Source organism: Leuciscus leuciscus (genome assembly GCF_965113295.1).
Source record: "Leuciscus leuciscus genome assembly, chromosome: 1".
In the NCBI taxonomy this organism is placed as follows: domain Eukaryota; kingdom Metazoa; phylum Chordata; class Actinopteri; order Cypriniformes; family Leuciscidae; genus Leuciscus; species Leuciscus leuciscus.
In genome coordinates, this window is record NC_138725.1 from 74291160 (window position 1) to 74311546 (window position 20387).

The window sequence follows — 20387 nt, forward strand, 5'->3', positions numbered from 1 at the left end:
ATAGAGAAAATATTTAAATATCTTTAATATTGAAATATGTTATTTAAAATCATACCACAACCACAATTATAAAGAAGTGTTTGTTTAATAAACCTCTTTTACATATAATAAATCTGTTGTGGCCAGTTGATTTCCTGACATAAAGTTCCTCAATGTTCTGTTCCCCTCCAATATTGTACAATTTGTACGTCTCCCCGCTTACGGAACAAAAATATATGGCAATATATTACAAAATACATTTCCATATATGGGAAACTAGTGCTTATATTTTTCAATAAACTGCAATATATCCATTGGCCATGTATGGCTATATATTGATACATATAAAACTTTCCACTGAGTAAATGTGTAAATGTGTCTTTTGCCCTATTCGGACAGTTTTCCAGGGAGATGTTAGAGAAATTTGTGTTTCACAGATGTACTTTGTGATTATAATCATGTCCGAATCTGCCATGTCTGTGTTTTTCTCACACAACTTTCCCAAACATTCAATGGAAAATTACCTACTGTTTTTCGGCAAACTGAACGGTCCTCTGAGAAATCTAATACTGTCAAATGTGAATGTCAATGATTTCTGACATTGTATTACACTAACGCTTCTCCTCATTTGCATGCTTTCATTTCATTTCAACATAGATGGTATCTGATGAAAAAATGTAATTATAAAACTGATATATAGAGCCAAATCGTGGAAACTGCGAAGACTGCCCATTTTAATATCAGTGTCAGATACTTGTCTAGATGTCTCTGCTCACTTATGTGGGTTTATTATAAAGAGACACTTCTATAAAATTATACAAAGTTTATTAAATAGGGTTTTAATAATAAATAAAAGTTATATCAATAAGTAATTCATAAAAAATAAAAAAGTCATATACTTCATCCATGATGCACGCAAGCATAGCAGATGTCCTTCTGTAACACCCACGTCTAGAAAACACACACTCCCACCTAATAATAGATGTTCGTCCTGTCTGAAACGGTGCATGAAATAAAATAATAATTCAGGTAATAAGAATTGTAACTCAAACTCAGCGGTATACAGCACACAATGGTAAGTACTTTATTACTATTTTGTTTTACTCACAAGTCGCATGAACAAACGTTCGATTCAGCCAGCGCCCGATGCAATAGTGAACCGACTGAAGTATCCTGTCTGATTCAGATTAAAGTGACTGACGATTCGTTCACCAAACTAAATTCATCAGGAAAGTTCTTTGATTAAAACTCGACTTGCATCTGAATTGCAAGGTATCATTTCTCAAACTGTTTGCCTTCTTCATATGTTCATATGTTAATAAACCTCTTCTGTATTGCATTGTTGGACTCTGTTGTTGTCAAATGTGTATTGATACTCATACCTAATAATATTAAAATGAATTGCCCTAATCAATGGCTTTGACATGGTCGACTACTACATATAGTTAGTTAGTCTTCCCAACTCCACCATGTTGCATATGTAGTTAATCGCTAGTTAATCAAGAATGTCAAAACGCAATTCCATTTTATCCAATTTTTTAAGGTTCGACATCTTTAGTAATTACAGTAATTAAAGTTACTGTGACAACCAAAATCTATTCTCTTTAAATAGCAGCCATCTTTTGTTGCCGGCATGAGCACCATACTTGTAATTCATAATTAGCCTGTATACCATATTCTTCTAACTATCTGAGTTAAAGGAGGCTATAGCCAACAAACCTTCTTTATAGTGAAGGGCTGGGCTTGTTGCACAAAGTTCAAGATTAGTTTTTAGCAAACTCAGTTTTTTCGGGCTCAAAAAGATGGATTGGTTTTTAGCGGTTCATCGCCATGATAACTTACACCTGTTTCACACACTCCGTTTGCACGTATGCGGTGCAGGAGAAGCGTGTGCTCATGTGCTTTCACATATGCTGCGTTTGCAGTGCACAACTGATCCACTGTAGACTACAAACACAACATCTATTCACTTGTTTAATTTCTAATCCAAAAGTTGTTACTAAAAATGTTTTTGTCAGAATTGCAATTCTCATGACACTGTACAGTTATAAAGACTTTCTTAGACTTATTCACGTTTAAACACACTAAATTATTATTCAATGCATTACTTATATATTTATATATTAATTTGCTCAAGCAAGTGGCAAGAACATTTAAACGTACTTTTCTTTTGTTAAAATCACAAACATTAAATGAAAACTTACAATTAACACAAACAGTCGACTCTCATGCTTTTTTCTTTAGCTTTTAAATCTATATATAATAAGTCCCACGGGTCGTACAGAACTTTGTTTCTCCACTTCAACAACGAGTGTCATCCATTGTGCAGCTTTCTTGTTCAGTGTAGTTCTCAGACCACCAGCCTGTCACGTGATTATCACTTTCAGCGGAGATGCAAGGCCCTTCTCCACACATAATATAACAAACGGTGCAGTGTTTTTCACAATAATAATTTTTTTTTTTTTTTAACCGCATTAGTTATTTTTGCTAGCCTAGAAATCTAGACGCACCCTAGCGGCAGCAACATTTATTTTGCAGCCAGGGTAGTCTAGCAACTCTCCGTTGACTTTCGAGCTGGAAAAACCAAACTCTAGTGGGCCTCGGTGGGCGGGCTTAACATAATGATGATGAAATCCTTCGGATGAGACACTAAACTGAGGTCCTGACTCTCTGTGGTCATTAAAAATCCCAGGATTTCTTTCGAAAGAGTAGGGGTGTAACCCCGGCATCCTGGCCAAATTTGCCCAGTGGCCTCTGTCCATCATGGCCTCCTAATCATCCCCATATACCGATTGGCTTCATCACTGTCTCCTCTCCACCAGTAAGCTGGTGTGTGGTGGGCGTTCTGGCGCAATATGGCTGCCGTCGCATCATCCAAGTGGATGCTGCACATTGGTGGTGGTTGAGGAGATTCCCCCCTTCTATGTAAAGCACTTTGAGTGCCGAGAAAAGCGCTATATAAATGTAATGAATTAGTATTATTATTATTATTATAGTTGTGACGGTTCGTGTGAATTCCCTGCTACTTGAAAACAAAGAAGAGCTGCTGCTGCTGGAGAACAGCGGTCTTTTGAATCGGCTTTGTCCGCGACTCTGGAGGACTTGGGGTTAAGCTTTTCTTTGAGAAAGAACGGCACTGAAGTCATTCTTAAAAAAGGAAGATGTGTGCATAGTTTTGCCAACCAGATACGAAAACAGTTTAATCTATCAACTAGGTCAGCTGGTAGGAAAACGCTCTGGTTGGTTGTAGCGCTATCCTATTGCGTGCCGAGGAAATTTGAAAGACAACCGTTTATCCAGCCCCTTGGATTGAGCCGTGCCAATGGTGAGTTACCAGACCTAACATCTTGATGTAGGCCTGGCTTGCCAGGCTATATTTTTGCTACTCATGGTAAGTGTTTTGCTTTTCTTTGCTTTACCCCAGGCTTAAAGTAAAAATATGACTCTAATATGAAAATATGAAAAATTATTGAATTAAATGCATTTATGGTGAGATTACTACATTTCATGTCAATCTGTGTTCATTTTGACCACGAACCATGCGCTGTCACTTAAATTCAGCGTGTACAGTGCAGCAAAAATAGACACTGTGTGGAAATGATTGCTGCTCCTGGAACGCATTGCCGGACCGCATCCGTGTGCAGTGTGAATACTCTGACCTGTTAACATGGGGTAAGGAAAAAATATGCACCTCATACGCACTGCAGACGGAGTATGAGTGAAACAGGCGTTACACTACACGGCTAACCTGCTCCAAAGCAGGTTTTATTCTGGGTTAGAGATCGCAAACCCAAACTGGACCAATCAGCTGTGAATAAAGTGACATGTATCTGATGCGATAAAGCCACTCCCCCTGTATCTCTCACTCCAAATTAAAGCAGTTTACAGTGAAAAAAACTTAAGAGACAAAATTGCTCATCTTTTGCTAATTATTTATAAACTATATATTATTTATGACTATATTTATATTATATGAAATATAATTACTTTTAATAATATATTCATATAATTATTATATTAATTGACAAGTAATATTAAACTTTCCTTTTAAATTAATATAATACATGTATTCATATATAATGCTTTTAAACTGTGTATTTATTTGAGCTCTTTGTGAACCTATAAGCTGATTATTAGGCATATTTCTTTAATTCATATCATGCATTGATATAGTCAGATATTTTCTTTCAGCTGCTTCTCAAACTGTCGCTGCAGCATAAGTGTTTATTCCTGCCTTATAAACGCTTTTAATTTCATGATAATGTTAAAAATGATCTCTTAATCTTCGGAAGAGAAGTGAATTGTGCAGTCTCTCTCATGAGAAGTGAATCAAACTTGCGCTCTTTATGTTCAGTGTGATTGGCTGTTTGCCGCACGTGTCACACTTTCAGGTGCACGCGCTTCAGAGTAAAGGCCCGTACACACCGGGACGAATTTCACGCGCGATATTCGCCGACGTTTAACGCCTCGTGACTAAACAAAGGGCGCCAATGTGAGTGTGCACACCGACGCGAAAAACGCCACGCGTAAAAGCGTAATTTTTTTTTAAACGCCTCGGGTTCGTTTTTTTGGTTTGACGCGCCGCGTCAAAAACTATCCGACCAATGAGATTGCCGCTTTTGCTCACGTGTCTGGAGCTTCTGAAGTTACAGTAAAACACAACTTGGGGGCGCTCAAATACAAAACGGTCTTGCCGAGCACACATACGTAACAGCGAAGAAGATATACGCCAAGTAGCGTCTACACTGCCCATAGACAGACACTGCCGGGAAGAAATGACGAGGAAGATGCAAGGCAAGATGAATGCAGAGCTGCTGGTCTCGTTGGTGTCGGAATAAAGAACTATATGACAAACGTGACAGCGACTACAAAAATCTTGTTAAAAGAGAACTTTTATGGAGTGGTATTGCAGAGTATAGACTGTTATGGAGTGGTATTGCAGAGTATAGACTGTTATGGAGTGGTATTGTATTTCTGTTTTACATTAAGCGCCATCTAATGTCAGGGAATGAATTTGCATGTTCACTCGGCTCATCGTCAGCGAAAATCGCTTGGGCGTGAACACAAAAAACGCATTGAAAAACGCTGGCGAATAACGCGCGCCGATATTCGTCCCGGTGTGTACGGGCCTTTAGTCGCAAACTCTGGATCAAACCTGAGTTGACAGAGAACGTTTATAATGAGCTTGGTGAGACCGCTGATCTAAACCAGGTTGGATTTTTCAACTCTAAACCTGCTCTGAAACTCAAGAGTTTGTTCAGCTAGCTTCATGCAACAGGACACTTTTTTATACCATGGTTCGCTCTTTCTGTTTTACCTCTGCTTTCCTCTCTGCCCATCAGTGATCTCTCCCTCACCTCTCTCAGGAGCACTCTTTTTTTTCGCTCTCTTCTATCTTAAGATTTCATCACTATGTCACAGTAGTGATTTCTTACTCCAGCAGGAGCGCTATTCCTCTTTCTTTTCATCATTACAGCAGTATTGATCAGAGTCCTGAGAGATACCCAATCTGCGGGCGGACTGCGGGTCCAATAGCCGAGACTATTTATGGCTTGTTTCCACAGAGCGGTACGGTACAGTACAATGCGATTCGGGACGGTAAACCCTGATCCGGCTTGCATTTCAACCACCAACAGTACCATTACTTTATAGGCGTGGTGTATGCCGAAAAGTACCAATCGACATCATTCTCGCTCAAATAAGTGACACAGTAAACAACAATGGAGGACATACAGGACATACATGCTGCGTGCTGACATTGTGTTGCAACGGTATCGGGTTTCAACTGTTTATTAAATAATGGTGCCTCTTGTGTTGTCATTCCCCTTGTAGCAAGTGACGATTCTCTGTCAACCAATCAACGTTCTAGTCTAGCTTCACCCTTAAAGTACCGGACTACTTTGCTAGGTACCCCAATGGAAGGGTCCCAAAAAAGTGTGGAACGGTTCAGGATTTGGGTACCATTCACAACTTCTGACAATCGAAACTGAAATAATAATAAACTGTACTGTACCGCTCTGTGGAAATGAGCCATTAGCATCAATTCGTTACATGCTGATAAGCAGCTGCTCTCAAATGGTCCTGTGCATATTTGTGTTCACGCTCTGTAGTCTGAAGACCGTTTCTAATTACAGGGCAATTTGCAGCGTCGAGCACTGTAGCTAATCGCGCTGCAACTGAAGTGATTGACAGCGGAATTAACGGAATACATAGCAGATATAAAATTGGATAACTAGTTATTTCTTACTACTTAATTATGAAAAAACAGAGATTAGAATTATTGGACCAAAAACCTATGTAGAATACTGTTTAACACTTGATGGTTACTCTGTCAAGTCTTTGTTGTCAGTTAAGAACCTCTCAATGACAAATGCAGAAAAGTTAGTTCATGCATTCATGACCTCAAGGCTAGATTATTGTAATGCTCTAATGGCTAGTGCTCACCTGTCACGTTCATCTGAACAGCGTCAGTCTGACACGGAAGAGAAGAGTCTTTTTTTCTTTTCTTTTTTTGCTCACAAAAAATGATTCTTGTCACTTCATTACATTAATGACTACTACATTAAGGTTAAACCATTGGAGTCATATGGACTATTTTAACAATGTCTTTACTACCTTTCTGGGCCTTGAAAGGGGTAATAACATTGCAGTCTATGGGGGGTCAGAGTGCTCTCAGATCATCAAAAAAATCTTAATTTGTGTTCTAAGATGAACGAAGGTCTTACGGGTTTGGAACGACATGATGGTGAGTAATTATTGACAGAAATTTCATTTTTGGGTAAACTAACCCTTTGTGGGTGTGTGGGTGTGTGTGTGTGTGTGTGTGTGTGTGTGTGTGTGTGTGTGTGTGTGTGTGTGTGTGTGTGTGTGTGTGTGTGTGTGTGTGTGTTTATATCTGAGGGAAGGTCCAGACAATCTGGTGAAGGGATATTTGGTATGAAATATATGAATTGTTTTCACTTTGTGCCCACCTAAACTGTTCTTCATAAAGTCTTTCAAATATCCTTTATATTTTCATACATATCCTATATCCTAATATCTTATACATATCAGTAAATAAGACATTTAGTTCTGCAACAATTTCCATATGACTGTAGCATAAGAAGTTTTGGCAAACTCAAGCAGTTACAATTTTGACATGTTGATAATCTGGTTATATCAATGTTTGTCAAAGGACACAGAACTGCCAGAAGGAAACAAGAGACAGTCATTGGAATCTTCTTTGTGAAACACGAAATTGCAGAGCCCACAGATTACTTTAAAACAAAAACAAAAGATTTTAATGCTGTTGGTTTCTTTGTGAATGTTATAAACTAGAAAAATAATATAATGCCTTGTTCAATAAGAAATAAAAGTCACTTACTTTGTAAACTATAAACCTAACCACAAGAAGAATACTGTAAAACATTTGAAGGCACAATATGTAATTGTTGGCGCTAGATGTCACTTATTTAAATCAAAGGCGTAGCTTGATGACGACGTGAATGAGCGCGGAATCTCCACAGCCAATGGAAAGCAATCCAATGTGACTCAAGTAGAAATCATGTTCATAGATGAGATAATGTATTACGTTTTATGTTGAGCTAAATAACAATGATTAGTTTACTGTTGATAAATGTATCCAAACAGTTTCTCACCGGTCTAATAAAACACATAAATGTTTTAAAGCGTCTTTGGTGTGAATATGAATATGTGAATATGATGTCATTGACAGGGGACGCACGGACACGATCTGTGTCCTGGATAAAATGGCAGATTTTTCTGGATTTAAACATTGGTGAAAACTATGGGATACGGTAAGCACACAAGTCAGAAATGAATTAACACACAAAATAAAATGAATTAATATACCTTAGTACATTAAATAAAATCCATTGAATGATGTAAGAAGATTAGTTTGACAAACCTAATAAAGTTGAGGTAATCCAACTAAATTGTGTTGACCCAATGAAAATAACTTAATTTGAATAAAGTAAATTAAAACGTTCCTAAATTAAATTGAGTAAGGGTAATGAATAAATTGTTAAGTGTAGATGAATATACTCACACAGGGTCAAAGGGCACGGCTTCATTACAGAGATCAGTGGGGTGAATCATGGATCTGTTCCTCTTCATAGACACACATCTGGATACTGGAGATGCTTCCATCTTTCTCTTCCTGCTGGTGACACTGAGGAAAACAGGGATATATTTCAGATCATTTCTGAAGCCAGAAAAATACCACATTGGCCCATTTGCTATTAATGCAATTTAAGAACTATAAACAAAAGGTTGTGGTTGTAATGTTGTAGACACATTTAAAAAAATAAAGTTTAACCACTAATTCTTCAATTGCTCTGCATTTGAAAGCCCATGTCTCTTCCTGACTTTTTTTTCAGGGTGAGCCAAAGTTTCCTGCGAGTTATTTTAGTCGATAAAGTTTTAAATAAGGATATTTTTCTTACACGAACGCATCGCTTCACTTCAGAAGGCCTTTATTAACCCACTGGAGCCGCGTGGAGCACTTTTATCATGGAAAGATGTACTTCAAAAGAATATATGGCCATTCACTGCCATTATAAAGCTTGGAAGAGCCAGGACATTTTTTTTATATAACTCCAATTGTACTCGTCTGAAAGAAGAATGTCATAGACACCTAGGAGGGTTTCAAGGTGAGTAAATCATGGGATAATTTTCATTTTTGGGTGAACAAAAGTCCATATTGCCCATCCCTACTTGGTAGCTTTTTAAGAATCAATGCATATTTAATTCACACAATATAGAATACATTATATTTTTTACATTTGATTACTTATATCTGTAGTATTTTATCAGTTTAGAGACCGACCTGAAAAAAAAAAATTATTGAATCATTCTTTCAAGAGATTTGCTCAGTAAAGAAAAAAGTGAAGTCTTTATGACTCATTGAATCATTCACTCAAATCAAAAACAAAAAACAAAACAAAAAGGTTGATATTTTTAAATAGACTGCAGATATTAACATTTGGTCAGAACCTCTAGTAAATTATATGTTTGTTTGTTTTTCAGTTGTACATTCAGAATCATAGGAGAGCTGTGATCTCCATTTGAAACAAAAAAAAGTATAATTCTAAAATGTATCCAGAATCGTGCAGCTCTAGCAGATAGTGAATAATACTCACGCATGATCAGAGGTCATAGCAGGTTCACCACTGATATCAGGGGGAATAATCATGGAGACGTTACTCTTCATGGACACACAGCTGGATCCTGGAGATGGTCCATCACTGATATCAGGGGGAATAATCATGGAGACGTTACTCTTCATGGACACACAGCTGGATCCTGGAGATGGTCCATCACTGATATCAGGGGGAATAATCATGGAGACGTTACTCTTCATGGACACACAGCTGGATCCTGGAGACGGTCCATCACTGATATCAGGGGGAATAATCATGGAGACGTTACTCTTCATGGACAAACAGCTGGATCCTGGAGATGGTCCATCACTGATATCAGGGGGAATAATCATGGAGACGTTACTCTTCATGGACACACAGCTGGATCCTGGAGATGGTCCATCACTGATATCAGGGGGAATAATCATGGAGACGTTACTCTTCATGGACAAACAGCTGGATCCTGGAGATGGTTCACCACTGATATCAGGGGGAATAATCATGGAGACGTTACTCTTCATAGACACACAGCTGGATACTGGAGATGCTGCTCTCTGAGTGTGAACAGACGCCTCCTCCTCTCTCTCCTCATACACACTCATTTCACAGGTACGGTTCTCCTCCTCTTCTCTCTTCTCAGACACACTCATTTCACAGGCAGGTTTCTGTTTCTCTTCTTCTAGATGACAGATTTGACTTCAGGCCTGTATGTGGCAAGAAAAAAACAACAAAAAATATACAGAATTTTTTCAATTAAATTAAAAAGTACCTCTTGGGTTTTTCTAGATTATTCTAATTTTATAAACTTTCTGACCTGGACGGTTTCATTTAACAATGTATTTTTTTCCTATTATGCATTTTGTGGTAAGTTTTTGTATTTTCAAATTTCTTATAATTTTTTATGTAGACTACCCCGTGTGTGTGTGTGTGTATTTGTGTGTCTTGTATTCCCTTTTTATGGGGACAAATGTCATCATAAGAATAAGATTAAACCTGTGAATTTTGACCTTATAGGAACTTTTTCTTTTGTCCCAATGTGGAAAACAGCTTATAAATCAAAATAAATTAAGTGTTTATAGATAACATAGAACCAGATAACATTGAACAAACGTTATATTGACGTTACAGGAAGAACGTTTGTTCATAACTTTGAGAGAACCTTGAAAGAACATTAGCCAGAGTTATGAGAATGTTTCCTGTTAGCTAGGATACACTACTCGACTTTTTTATGGAAGTTCGCTATTTGTCATTGAAAATATGCTATAATTTACATGATCCATGTCTTAACTGAATGTGACGAGACAAGAAACGTTTTGTGTTTATAATATTTTAGACATACAAATAAGAGTGAATGTATGTTAAAGACATGGTTAGGCTACGGGCCTTGTTCTCGGTTCAATATGTTTTGCTGGTTTCTGTTCATACATCGTTGTATTTCGTTTATTATTGTTTTCAGGTAACAGCACAGCAAGTTACAATCTGTGTAACGTTACGTTTATCCATTTTCATGAGTATTAGAGTTTCCACTGCAGTGACGTCGCAGTTAGCAAACAATTAACTTTAACGTGTTTGAGTTCGACATATTTACAAGCAAATGCTCTATCTATTGATAATGCTATTGATATTATAATTATAAAAAGTTGTAATAAACTTACCGTGACAACTAGGGCCATTTCTGATCTTGAATTCTCTGAAATGGCGTGTTTGTCTGAATCGACCGCTTTCGTTTTCACTCCCTGACCAGGAAATCACCAAGCCCCGCCCCATGATGACGTCAGACGTTGAGCTACGTACTCTACTGCAACCGCAGAAGCTAACTCTACAATAAGGCCAAACCCAAAATTAATATTAAACGTTGTTGAATTGATTGATAAAAAATGCAATAACAAACATTTGTCCTATTTTTCAAAAAAACATGATAAAATAGCACCTAGAGGATTTTTTTTTTTTTTTTCTGGAACTCTATTTTTTATAATATTAAGTGGAAGACAGCTTGGTTAATCCCTTTTAATTATTGTAACAATAATAAAACTAAAGAAATACATTTTAAAAATGTGCATACCATCTACCCTGTTAAATCATTAATTTCAAGATACTCTGATATTGATGAATTATGCTAATTTTGTAAAAGGGAAAAAGAGCTGTTGACGCATTTGTTTTTGATTGTAAAATAATTCAAAGTTTCTGGAGGGAATTGACAGACTTTATCTTTAAGTTTGTACAGATTAAATACTATTTTTCATTAAAAGATATTATGGTGTATTATGAAAACGATGCTAACAGAGGGCTTGAATATTGTTCATTTATTTATACTCCTGGCAAAATGTTCCATAGCCTACATAAACAAAAGTATGTAAACTCATCACCAGTCTTTAATGTGTTTATTGTTGAATTTGATTGTTTTATGTCTAAAATACAAAAAGTCACTAACATGTTTAAAATACGATGATGTAATTTTTGGATCCCATTACCAATTAAGGCCACACTTTATTTTGTACTATTGTATGCTATGCTTTTGTTTGTTACCTTTTCTGTCTTCATTAATAAAATAAAAAAATTAATAAAAAAGAGACTAGAAGCAACTTAAAATGAAATAAAGAAATGAGTACTTGTTCATTTCAGAAATAAAAATGTAAATGAATATATCGCTTTTTAACGGATAGATGAATTGGGTTAATTAGGGTGATGTGGGACACCTACATGACATGGATAAAGGCACAAAGGCCAAAAATGTCGAACACTTCTCATCACAGATATTTTATATGAAACGGATCCACAGGGCAGAATCAGTTACTAAAACACTCAGTAAATCAGCGGTTAAAAACAGCGTCTGAAACAGTGAGCCGTACGAACAGGACTGTGAAACATCATATAAAACAGTCTCAGGACGCACCGGAAATACAAATGTGGCAAGAGCACAAACACAAACAAGATAGAAAAACTAATTCTAATGAACCAAGAGCCAGAGAAAATATTAGAGACACACAACCTGTCACAAATTCATCAAAGAATCCCAGTAGCACCTCACTGCAGTACACGAGATCCAGGGGGCGGAGTTGGATCCAGATCTAAGGGGTGGAGATTGGTAGGTTTGGGGGTGGGTTTAGGGATCAGGAGGTGGAGATGGGTAGGTTTAGGTATAGGCATAAAAATACCGCGAGAGCGAATAGAGAGTAGACGGCTCCTTGTGCTTTTGAATTCCTCTCGCGGTACTTTGATGTCATAAACCGATCGGCCTGTGCAGCGCCGGATCAAGTCGAACAAGCCTTATATGTAAGGTGGGAGGAGTTGGATCTGGATCCAACTCCTCCCCCTGGATTTTGTGTTCAGCAGTGAGGACCATCTCAAGAATCCTGGGGAAAATAATGCATCACAATTTCCAAAAAAAAATAAAAATTTATTGAGCTTTCACGTTTACAATATTGATAACAATACAAACATTTATTATAACTGAATACCCCACTGAAGACTGGAGTAATGATGCTGAAAATTCAGCTTTTATCACAGGAATAAATTACATTTAGTAAACAATTATTTTGAATTTTAACAGGATTTATATTGCAATATATTGTAAGAATAAATATTTCATAACATTACTGTTTTTACTGTAATCTTGTTTTGAACCAAACGTCTGACTTGTGTACATTGATAAAAAATAATAATATAATTGTCTGCCATCTGTTAGTGTGTTCCAGGCGGTTGCTAGGTGTTTGTATAGTATACTAAACTAAATTATGTGTAATTCTGCCTTTATTTATCTTCAATATGAGCCTGGTATCTCAGATGTTGATTTTCATCCACATATTTCCTAATGTACCAACAGGAGATCCTCGCTTTCATATTTTCTTCAACAACGAAATCCAGAGCAGCCTGAAGAAGAAAAGAAGTAGATGATTGAGTTCCAGGAAACAGCAGAAGTTGAGTAAGTGAGGGAGTTTAAAGCGGTTTGACCTTCGCCAGGTGTGCAGCAACACCTTTACCCCTGTGAGATTGAGGGACCTCAGTAGACATCAACTCCACCAGCTGATCATGTGTGATAGTGTACTTCAGTACTGCACTACTCGCTGCTCCTGCTCACACCACAGACACACAGGGGGAGATTGTTAGTTTTGATGCTCTCTAGGTTTGAGACAGAATGAATAACGTTATTTTCTCTTACCGTCGCAGTCGAGAGTGATTGTGAAACGCTGATTCTGTCTGTCGTGAATCACACACAGATTCGAGACGTCAGTACATGATCCACAACATGTGTGTTTGAGGAGTCGTTGACTGTTCTTATATCCTCGAGTGAACCGAAACATGCAGTTTACAGACAGTAAGTGTCGCGCCATGATGTGACGTCACCAAACAAACAGTGTGTATTAACAACAACAGCAGAGGGCGCTGTGATCATGTTTATTCCTCCATCACATCTGAGATAGATAGATAGATAGATAGATAGATAGATAGATAGATAGATAGATAGATAGATAGATAGATAGATAGATAGATAGATAGATAGATAGATAGATAGATAGATAGATAGATAGATAGATAGATAGATAGATAGATAGATAGATAGATAGATAGATAGAAACATTTAGGTGAGATAGAATGGTAATTGAGCAATGTCTATTATGAATAAAAGCTTAAATTAAAATCTTTCCTTATATAAAGTGATCTCTTCAGAAGAAAGTATTGACTTCTAGACTTTCAATGGATGGAAAGAAAAATCACATATATTAAAAATACACGACTGTAGCCTAACACTTACGGAAAGTATATTTCCCATACTATGAATGATCAATATATTAAATGGTTAGTATATTTGAAAATATACAGAATAATATTTTGTGTTAATATATTACACAGCCATTGGCACAGCCATTGCTTTTAAAATACAGTATTTACAGTCTTAATGATACTTTGTGAATATAATACTATTTTTGTCTTCATTTGTAAATCTTTTATATTCATTAATATACATGGATGGATATATTGCAGTCTAAGTACTAGTTTCCCATATATGGAAATGTATTATGTAATATAATAGCATTATATTTTGCAGTATATTCCCATACATTTTTGTTCCGTAAGGGATATACGGGGGTTGTCCCCCGTGGTATCGAAAATTGTATTGAATATTGATAATTTAAATCATTGATCAAGCTATATTATCAAAGTTAAATTCCAGTATTGTGACAACACTATAGGGAAGGGAACCACAATTTTTTATTTTATTTTCAAAGGGTGCCGTGACTGAAAAAAGGTTGGGAAACACTGGCATAGATACAGCACAGTGACACATCATATACTTTTACACAGTGTTGTTGTCCTTCAGTCCTCAGACATCTCCACAGCTGCAGTGTTTCTGACTCCTGCTGCCATGATGGAGAAGAACAGGTTTGGGAAGAGAGATCTGGCATAGAGAGCTGCTTTAGGGATAAAGGAGCGGGACATTAAAATCTCCTTCTTCTTGCTACTCAGAGTCTTAAGGATCTCAGTGGCCATTTCTTCAGCGTTCACACCAAACGACTTCGCTTTGAGGTCTGCAGTTTCCAGTCAGTGTCCAAGCAGAAGGTCCAGGGGAATATAGTGGACAATACAAACAAACAAGAAAGATGTTAAGAGCTACAAACCGTGATCTTTACATGATGAACTGACGGTGGCGTTCACTCACGTGTCCACATGGGTTTTGCTGAGTCCTCGTCCTTTGAGTTTGTGTCTGGAGTTTTTATGAAGGTGTGGTTGACGGTGCTGACGGTTATCCCATATTCCTGAACCTCAGCCCGCAGACACTCAAAGAAAGCCTGAACGGCATGCTTGGACGCAGCATCTGAACAAAGCAGAACGACTTACACTGACAACGATATCTAAATATTCAACGTATGCAATGATTTATTACTGCCGATTAACTGTATGAACATTAAAGGGATAGTTCACCCTAAAGTAAAACTCCTCATGTCATTTCAAACTCATACGCTGTTGTGTTTTCAGTAGAGAAGTTGATTTTAATGATCTTTAAGCTGGAAAAGAGCTGCATTAACATTCTTCAAACTTTCTCCTTGTGTGTTTCATTCAGAAAATAACAGCATACGGGTTTGGAGCGACATGAATGTGAATAAATGATGACAGAATTGATCCTGTAAAACTCACAGGTGGCGCGGAAGGGCACCGTCAGTTTCCCCTGAATGCTGTTGACTAGAAGAATGTGACCCGTTCTTCTGGAGATCAAAGACGGAAGAACGCCTGTGACCGTGAGTAAGATCAGTTTAAAATGCTTGAACACAACTGAGAGTTATTGATGAAAGCTGTGTGGGAGTTACATTTTACCCTTAACCAGTGTGACGGGCCCAAAGTAGTTGACGTCCATGACAATCCTGTCCATCTGGAGGGACAGACTGTGTACAGGAGCCTTCACCTTCATGCTGGTGTTGAAGACGAGGACATCCAGACAGCCGTAACACTCCAGGATCTCAGAGATGATCTCAGGAACGCTCTCCATGTTACTGAAGTCCAGCTCCACCAGTTTGGGTGGAAACGTCTAAAGTTAGACGTGAACCCCACATATTACAACCACAGTTTTAACAAAAACATTGCAGAATATTTCAGACAATGTTCGTTCATATTGTTAATGGTAATTCTGCACTCACTAGTGTTGGATCTGATTCACTCATCAGACGCTCAGCAAGAGTCTCCAACTTTTCCCAGTTATTTCCACAAAGGATCAGTCTGGCTCCACCAGTATGGAAGAGTTTTGCACATTCTAAAATGACCACAAAGTAAAAAAAAAAAAAACACAGTTCAACCAACAAATATGCAATTCATCCTCACACTTATATTATCATGGTTCATCACAGTCTCACAAGGACATTTTTTTAGAGGAGACCAGTCTATCATTCCTAACATGCAGTAAATTTTCATGTCCTCATTATATATGTCTCAATATACTGGATAACATATCCCACCATTTTTTAAAGATAAAATTATAAATTATATGAGTTTTCATTGTGTTAATATTAAATTGTTTCTCTACTTTGGTTTAAGCTGAGCTTGATGCCTTTTTTACCTTGCTATTTTTGTTTTAATTGAAATTAATTTATAATTTTTTTGTTATATATGTCCTCAACATCAATTTCCCATCGGCATCGTGTTATTCTTTGTCAGGGTTTGAGTCTGTTTCTGTTTCATTTTGGTCACATGTTTATTTCAGTTCCCTGTGTTCATTTCCTCATTTGTTGTCATGATGTGGTTCACCTGATTCTTGTTCAGTGTGTTATTAGCCTGTGTCTGTTTATATTCCCTCAGTTTGTTTAGTCTTTGTTCGGCATAGACTTTACATAGGATAAATCTGTTTCTCTGTTGTTTGTTTTCCTCTCCCAGTAGTGAAGAAAAGTGATTTGCCCAGATACCCAGCACCATTCTTCCATACAGAGGACTCATTAATGGATTTAATCCAGGTAGATTGTCCTCTGGAACGGCATGTGGAGGAATTCATGGACATTGTGCCATCATGTACCCTGGAACGACGACACACTCAAGACCTGTTTTTGGAGTGGGCTTGACGACTTGCCGTGGGAGTCGAGGGAAGTCCAGCTGTTCACTACAGCAGTAAAATGATTAGGCGCTGTGGATGGATGTTTCCTCCGTGACCATTGGGGTGTTTGAAGACAACGCCAATGCCATCACTTCCTTGCAAACTCCTCACATTCCAGGGTCTGTCCAGCCAGAGGACGTCCCCACACTCCAAGTCCTCCAAGAACAAAGAGTCCAAGCCAACAACAGAGCTGATGTCTTCAGCGAATCTAGAGGAGGAAGTCATTGTCCCGTGTCTAGAGCCAGATGCTATTTTCACCATAGAGTCCGAGCCTGCCAGCTTGAGGAGCTAGAGCCGGTTGCAACATCCATCGCGGAGGGAGTCCTGGTCGTTTTGGACCGCCAAGCAGAGGGTTTCTTCCCAGCTGTAAACTCTGAGATATGTTTGAGGTCGTCCACTCTATCCAGTCTAATTGACCAATTCCACCACCTTGTTCCACCCAGCTGTCAAGCTCCTTCGTCTCCACTGGTTCAGCCTGGCTGCCCAGCTCCTTAGTCCCTGTTGGCTCCACCTAGTATCCTGGTCCCACCCCCTCCACTCATTCCATTCTGTTTCATGGCTCCACCCCCTCCTCTGGTACCATCTGGCTTAAATGGTACCTTTCTTTGTCCTTGCTGGGGCCATCCAGCTCCTCGGTTACTTCTTCCTCCTACCCAGCGACAAGCTCTGCCTTGGCCCTCAGATCACCCAGCTTCATCTTGGCCTTCTGGGCTAAAGACTCTGCCTTGGCCCGTCGATTTCTCGACGCTATTTGCTTCTAGATCTGCTGTACAGCCAAAACAAAATTTGTCGCATTGTTTTCCTGTTATCACTGTAAAGCTGCTTTGAAACAACCTGCATTGTAAAAAGCACTTTAAAAATAAAGGTGACTTGAATTGATTTGACTCCACTGTGGCTACTCGTTCCCTCAGCTCCACCATGGCTTGCCATCCCAGCGCCTCGGTCCATTGTCCCACCGGCTCCACCTCTGACTCCCGGGCTTGTGGCTGTGCCTGAGTCCTCCAGCCCTGCGGCTTCACCAGGTTCACTTTCATATCTCAAAGTCAAAGTCTGTTTCGGCCTCACTTTGGTCTGTTAGTTTCTCTTCCGTTTTTGTCACATGTTCATTTCAGTTCCTTGTGTTCATTTCCTCATAACTGATTGTTTTGTGCACCTGTTTCATGTTCAGTTTGTTATTAGCCTGTATATGTATATATATGCCCCCAGTTTATTTAGTCTTAATTCGGTATTGTCTTTACATAGGGTAAAGCTGTTTTGTTGTTGTTTGTTTTGCTCTCCCAGTTTTATTCTCTTCTGTTTGTTTTTCTAGCAAATAACAGCGATCTGCAAAATAAAAGCTATCCGCCTCCTCTCCTTTTTCAACTTGCACCAAAAAATATTACAGAATTCGGTATGAAAAGATTTCAAAAGATGATTAAATATCGAAATGACTAGTTAACCTCATATATAACTCTCAATCCCACAATGAGAAATGGCTAACTTTAGCTCTCTATTTTTATCCTGCAAAATTTTCATGCCAACTTGTAAGTAATAAAGTTAAGATTATATTTCTATATTTACACATTTCTGATTTACCCTTTTATAGAACTACTTCCTTAAATCCCAATAGAGACATATTCATGTTAAGGTAGCCTACTGCATGGCAGGAATGATCCAGTTGTTCTGAAAAAAAGCAGCACCATTTCCGAGTGTTGAGAGTGAATCCGTAATCAGCACCACTTTGTTCCTCACAGTTGTCTTGGCTAAATGCCTGAGTATCAGACTGTAGAGATAAAAGACACCAGCTGCGAACACCACCACTGAGAGCACAGGCCAAACTGAGAGACTCTGAAAGAAACATTCAAACAATGCAAATTAATTATTAATGTTTACAAGAATTATTCCATCAAAATAAAAAATATTTTAACATTTGCTCACTCTAACGTCATTTCAAACCAGTATGACTTATTTTCTGCAAAACACAAGCTCCAAAAAGGTCACAAACACTATCAATAGTCCATTTGACATGCATTCTGTATTTTGTGTTCAACAGAAGAAGGAAAGTCATTCAGGTTTGACACTTTAAATACATTTGCTTTAATGCTTTAAAAATAAAACATAATTTCTTACCATAATATCACTTATACCCATGGTGTTCCAGTAATGTTAGTCCTTAAATAAAGGAAAAGGAATATACATTAATAAGAATTAAAGCCATTTTATAAAGATTGACTTAAATGTTATATCAAACTCTCTGAATATTATTTTGGACAACCCTGTTTATAACAGGACAAAGTATAATCTATGAAACCGGATTATAATTGAATTTACGGCATTTTGCCTTTGTTGATCAGTAATGTAGTAATAGTTATATTATATTTTGGCTTAAAATAAGAGTAGTTTATATACAGTATATGTTACCAAAAAGCATATGCCTTTGTTAGATATATGTGACAGTCTATACATTACTTTATATTAAACAATACCAGTAGTAAAGTCACAAAGTGAAACTCTCTAAAGTCTATCTGTGTTCGAACCATTTACTCCATGTTGAGAAAAGCTCTAAATATATTTCCAGACTAGAATTAGCCAAGAATGCCCAGTCTACATTTGGATTACTGCAGGACTGACTATACAAATTTGTATGCAAAAATCAATACAAATAATTTTTGGCCATTTTTAACAACACTGAGGTAAACATGTTTTGAACACAGAACGTCAAATCAGCACAACAGGACACAGTCAACACAATAGACAGAGCTCATATTGTTCTTCATCACTTACCACTAAAACGAGTCTTTAAACGTGTTCTTTAGGATTACATGAATCAGTGTAGTGATCGTCAGCTCACTTGCACAGCTCTAAACACACACTGCAGGGTTTGGGTGCTTTTAATAGCCCACAGCTGAAGCCGGAGTGTGTTGTATATAGCAGCATGGGAAACTTTTGTTAAGTTTAGAAGTAAAGCTTTAAATGGGTTGAGTCTTTGAACTGAGACTGGTGTTAATGTTTGATTATTCTTCCTCAGAAAAGTGAAATTCACCATATTTCAGAACAAAACTAAGCAATTAATTATCCAGGGTATTTGTACAAAAGCTTTAAGTCCAATATAAGTTCAACTAATAATAATTTGGAGAACAACTGGAAGAAAAGTGAAGCAGATCATGTGCATATTTGTTAATATTGTGCATATAAGAAAATCAATGCAATGATTCATATGCTATGCTTTACATTATTAGGGTGTACTCACACTAGGCACGGTTGCCATGAACCGGGCCCGAGTACGATTGTCCCCCCTCCCCACTCCCCCTCTGGCCTGCACTCACATAGGGTTTCAGCATTCGTGCCGGAGCACGCTTACTTCATTATGGTGCGACGGTTTCGGGATAAACAGGAAGAGCGGCGCTCTCACTGAACACAATGGAGTCCAGCACGGTTAGCGCTCACACTGCATGCGAACCGCGCCCGAGTCCAACTGAACCGTGCTCTGGCCCACCTCTTCCAAGCGGGCCAGGGCCGGCTAATCGAGCCGCGCCCGGGCACGGTTCGGAGCACTCACACTAGTCAAACGAACCGCGCTTTGGTGGTCAAACGCACTCGGGCACGGTTCAAACTGGCTAGTGTGAGTACACCCTTAGTTACTGACAAAACATGCAGAATTATAACGAGCTTTTTTTGGAAATAAATAATAATTAAAACTCTAATATTATGAT

General features: G+C 38.1%; 3 protein-coding genes and 1 long non-coding RNA gene across 6 annotated transcripts in view; 1 reads left to right on the plus strand and 3 right to left on the minus strand.

Annotated features, from left to right (window-relative positions):
* The window catches only part of LOC309510248 (NACHT, LRR and PYD domains-containing protein 3-like), a 50702-nt gene extending 39356 nt beyond the window's left edge, over positions 1-11346 (minus strand). For both annotated transcript variants that reach the window (XM_082185044.1, XM_082185043.1), the window contains exons 1-3: positions 10775-11346; positions 9120-9823; positions 8027-8149 (exon numbers count right to left, since the gene is read on the minus strand). In XM_082185044.1, the coding sequence (XP_082041170.1) occupies positions 8027-8149; positions 9120-9769 (773 nt within the window). In that variant the 5' untranslated portion in view covers positions 9770-9823; positions 10775-11346. The remainder of the gene's footprint in view (positions 1-8026; positions 8150-9119; positions 9824-10774) is intronic.
* Positions 4312-7235, plus strand: LOC309512609. Its single transcript, XR_014211103.1, has 2 exons — positions 4312-4370; positions 5115-7235. It is a non-coding gene; the product is annotated as an uncharacterized lncRNA (long non-coding RNA).
* Positions 11347-11485: 139 nt separating the features above from the next.
* Positions 11486-13490, minus strand: LOC309512196 (protein NATD1). The gene is made up of 3 exons (XM_082187666.1): positions 13279-13490; positions 13071-13189; positions 11486-12989 (listed from the first exon to the last, which is right to left on the minus strand). The coding sequence occupies exons 1-3, from the start codon at positions 13448-13450 to the stop codon at positions 12870-12872; spliced, it is 411 nt and encodes a 136-aa protein (XP_082043792.1). The 5' UTR covers positions 13451-13490; the 3' UTR covers positions 11486-12869.
* A 635-nt stretch (positions 13491-14125) lies between these two features.
* Positions 14126-19593, minus strand: dhrs7ca (dehydrogenase/reductase (SDR family) member 7Ca). 2 transcript variants are annotated; one of them, XM_082186983.1, is made up of 8 exons: positions 19462-19570; positions 18805-18846; positions 18375-18522; positions 15752-15864; positions 15432-15642; positions 15255-15347; positions 14779-14934; positions 14126-14647 (listed from the first exon to the last, which is right to left on the minus strand). In XM_082186983.1, exons 2-8 carry the CDS (start codon positions 18823-18825, stop codon positions 14436-14438), a joined length of 954 nt encoding a protein of 317 aa, XP_082043109.1. In that variant the 5' UTR covers positions 18826-18846; positions 19462-19570; the 3' UTR covers positions 14126-14435. The 2 variants fall into 2 exon arrangements, with proteins under 2 accessions (XP_082043109.1, XP_082043108.1); XM_082186982.1 differs by having other exon boundaries at positions 14128-14647; positions 19459-19593.
* Between the last annotated feature and the right edge of the window lie 794 nt (positions 19594-20387).